The 4,294-nt window shown below is 55.1% G+C and overlaps 1 protein-coding gene across 1 annotated transcript; it reads left to right on the plus strand.

Annotated features, from left to right (window-relative positions):
- Positions 1-2,068: 2,068 nt before the first annotated feature.
- On the plus strand, positions 2,069-2,290 carry CHC_T00000081001 (hypothetical protein). The gene has a single exon (XM_005718930.1). It carries the CDS (start codon positions 2,069-2,071, stop codon positions 2,288-2,290), a length of 222 nt encoding a protein of 73 aa, XP_005718987.1.
- The last annotated feature ends 2,004 nt before the right edge of the window (positions 2,291-4,294 follow it).

Here is a 4,294-nt window from a genome sequence, read left to right on the forward strand (position 1 = left end):
CGTCCACTTTCATGGCAGAGAAAACGTCAGTGCGCACAATCCTAGCAATCGCCGCAGCACACAGATGGCCTCTACAGTACATGGACATCACTGCCGCCTACTTACACGAGACACATGACCCCCGCTTCCCCGTCTATGTGAGACAGCTCCCCCGATTCGACGGCAACCTCAAGCACGGCACCAAAGCGGGACAACTAATAGGCAACCTATACGGGGGCCGATCCGCCGGCCACCGTTACACCGCCGGCCTTCAGAAACACCTCATTACGCAAGGCTATCAGCAATGCGACAGCGACCCATGCTTATTCACCAAAACACACACAACGGGCACACTGCTGTTCGCTGTCAGCATGGACGACTTCCTTGTCACCGCTTCAAACCAAGCACTCATCGATGAACTACTCACCGCCCTCAAGCAAAAGTACAACATCAAAAATCTCGGATTCCCCCATACGTACCTCGGATGGCAAATATCACGCGACGCACAAGGCAGCATCCACATATCGCAAGAACAGACCATAAGCACGATACTTGCAAAACACAACATGTGTGATTGCAATCCAAAAACAACCCCCGCGCCGCAAAAGCCAAACAAGAACGTAGAGAACCAAACGGCGCCCCTATCCCCCACGCTCGCCACCCACTACCGCTCCATTCTAGGAGACCTCCGGTATGTCGTCGACAGCACCCGCTACGACGCGTACCACACCACCAACCAGCTGACGCGACACAGCAAGCAACCGAGCCAAGCAAATTGGCACGCGCTCAAATGGCTCCTCCGGTATCTCAAGGGCACCAAGAGCAAGGCCATCTCGTATCACGCTCGAGCCCCGATATGTCTGCGCACATACAATGACGCAGACTATGCAAATGCCAAAAGCCGCAAGTCACTCACAGGCATAATACACACTATCGGCCACTCCCCGATAGCCTGGACATCGACGCCACAAGACGTTGTAGCCCTGTCAACCTGCGAGGCTGAATACATCGCAGCCTCGCTCGCCGCCCAGCAGACGCTATGGCTTCGTCGCCTGCTTCGGGACATGAAGCACCCACAACAGCACCCCACGACAGTATTCATCGACAACCAATCGACCATACAAGTCGCGGAAAATTCCGCCCTCACGCGCAGAAGGAAGCTCATTGATGTCAGGCACCACCACCTTCAACATCACATCCAAGGCGCCGCTATCATCGCGCAACACATCCCATCCGCGGGCAACCCAGCAGACCTATTCACAAAAGCGCTCGGACCCGTCCGCTTTCAAGAAATCTGCAAAATCATCCAACCAAATGAACCCCGCAGCCCCGATCCGAAAGCGCACCCCGGAACAACCTTCACGCGCACCCCTCAGCGTCCCCCGGGACTGACGGACCGCAACTCTCTTCATCAGACGCTGACAGGTGCGCGCGTGACCGACCGCAAGGACAGACTGTCAGCATTACAGTCTGTCACCAGCGGTACTTAGACCCACGAGACGGCGACGACGAGTAAAGACACCCCCATGAGGATTACGATTCATCAAGCATCCCCACCGGTAGAATCAAATACCCCAACAACCAAAATTTGATGATTTGATGTCGATTGAAATCCCCACCGGTGCAACCAAATCATCAAATTTTTTGTGTCGATCTAAAAATCGGAACCAAATATCAAGAATTTGGTTCGGATGGTCTCTGTTTGATTACCCTTGACAATCCAGTTGTGCACGTTCTATTGGTCCACCGAAACGGCTTCCCACCAAAAGTGCATCGATGCGGTATTTGCCTCGAGATTACCAGTGTCTCCCGCCGATCCAGAATGCTCACTACGGCGTGCATGCTCTTCCCCCTTCCATCCCTCCAGAACGTCGACGGCCCCGCCATCCCTGATGCTCTTCCCCCTTCCATCCCTCCGGAACGTCGACGGCCCCGCCATCCCTGAGCGCGTCCTTCCCCGCCCGGCTCTTACACAACAACAACACTTCCTCGACCAACCAGGCGCGAATCTCCGCCATCTCCTCCCGTCCCACCTCCTTTGACCTCCCCAAGCACATTGCGACCGCCGCCGTACCCCCACCAACACATCATGGCACTCGTCCGCCATCGCGCAGTTCCGCACCCAGCTCGCCCCCGCCAGCCTCTTCTCTGCCTCCCCCGCCTCCAGCAATCTCAGCAACCTCGTCAACAGCTGTCTCTCCGCCTGCCTTCCCTCGACCAACAGGACGTCCCTCCCCTCCTGGCTCGCGCACGCATTCGACAGCCGCAGCACATTCGGAATACTCGGTACCCTCTCCACGAGCACGAGTAGCGTGCCCCTCTCCCGAAACCCGTCCGCGCCCTCCGCTTCGTCCACGCCCGGCGCGAAGCGCGTCAGGTTGGACAGCAGCGCCGCGTGCAGCGCGACGACGTCGGCGTCCAGGACCACCTGCGCTGCGAGCCGCACCGCGTCCGCGTGCGTCAGAGCCGCCGGCTCCTCGTCCTCCGACAGGTTCACAAGCGCAGACAGTGCTAGCGCAGTGCGATTCGCTGCTCAGCAGCAGCAGCCGCCGCAGGAGAACGTCGCTCGCGGCTGTCGAGCCAATCATCCGCCGCAGCACCGCTGCCGCCGGCGCGTATGTTCTCTCCGGGATCGCGCTGCTCGCGGTCGCGTGGGGAGCGCGTGCTGTCCGTGAGCAGGGAGGACAGCGCCGGCAGTCTGTCTTTGTCCACGGTGGAGGTGAGAGGGAAGGAGTGCAGACAGAGTGGCGAGGGAGAAGGTCGCGGGATGGGTTTCGAGTGAGCGTGCGACTACGACTGAGGGTGCGATACGAGGGTGAGTACGAGTGTGAGTACAAGGATGCGATGGTGAGTACGAGGGGAATGTACTTCATTTGGTTCTCACCGGTGGGGCAGTTCTTTCCGAAGCATCAAACAGCCAAATAACGAAACAACCAAGCCAAGTGTTGTTATTTGATGATTTGATTGCGTACCGGTGGGAATGCTCTTACACATTATAGAGCTTACGCCAAAAAGAAAATGAGAAATTAATTTGCAAATTTCAGCAACCCTGAATGCTGAAATGTGATACAGAAATGTAATGTGTGAAATCTGAAATAGGGCTTACGCTGCAATAAACCGGAAGGCACATGAGTATCACAGCGAGTATTACATACACAAGGGTCGGCTGGGGTGGACGACGCGAGTGCCTCACCACTGCAAACATGGCTCCATGCAGACAAAAGGACTACGCCACAAGTGCGACAAGAAAACGGTGTTCCGATTCTCGTGCCGTGCTGCAAGCCATTGCGCGACGTCGACAACGCAATCGAGAGTCTCTACCATCTTCCACCCGCCTTCTTCTCCAAGTTACCGGAGTGTACGTCCACCACCGCAGTGACTACATACACTGCATTACTCGCCGCAACCGCATCTCCACAACTGATTTTACATTTAATTTCAATGCGTTTAGCGACCTGGAGTGTCTTCTGCATTTTAGATTTCGCTCAGAGCACCTCATAACAATGATGAAGGTGATGGGATGGCCGTTAGAAAAGACCTGCACTCGTCGCAACCGGTACTCAGTCACACCAATTCTGTCTTGCTGCGTTGTATTGAAACGGCTGGCGACACCTGCGAGGTGGACTGACATGGAGCTTTTGTTTGGCAAACATGCGCCACAGCTATCCGAGATTCTTTGGGAGGCTGTTGAGCACCTCGTGCAGGAACGACAGCATCTGATTACGTCTCCCTTGGACAAAGACTTTATGGAAGAGAGATTGCCGATGTACGCAGAGGCCATTTATGCGAAAGGAAGCGCGATGGACAACTGTGTTGGCTTTATTGACGGCACAGTGCTGGCTATAGCTCGCCCGAAGGGTAATTTAGCGCAACGAGTAGTGTATAACGGCCACAAGAGGAATCACGCGCTAAAGTACCAGGCTGTAAATACGCCTGACGGCATGATTCAGCATGTGTACGGTCCACTAGAAGGGCGCCGCCACGATTGGACCTTGTATATACGAAGCGAGCTTGACGAAACAATTCCTTCGGTCCTAGAGGCGAACGGTGTAAGATACAGTTTATACGGTGACTCTGGATACAACCCCAGATGGTTTATGGAGGTCCCTTTTCAAGGTTCGAACCTCTCTCCAGCCCAGCGAGCTTTCAACACGTCTATGTCTGCAGTGCGCATAACCGTCGAATGGATATTCAAGGAGATCAAGATGCACTTCGCGACCGTGGACTTCAAGCGCAAAATGAAGATCAACGAGGCACCCATTGGACTGCTTTACCTATCCTCTATGATACTGTCAAACTTTCGGAACTGCCTATA

This window comes from Chondrus crispus, genomic scaffold, assembly GCF_000350225.1.
Source record: "Chondrus crispus Stackhouse genomic scaffold, scaffold_441, whole genome shotgun sequence".
In the NCBI taxonomy this organism is placed as follows: Eukaryota; Rhodophyta; class Florideophyceae; order Gigartinales; family Gigartinaceae; genus Chondrus; species Chondrus crispus.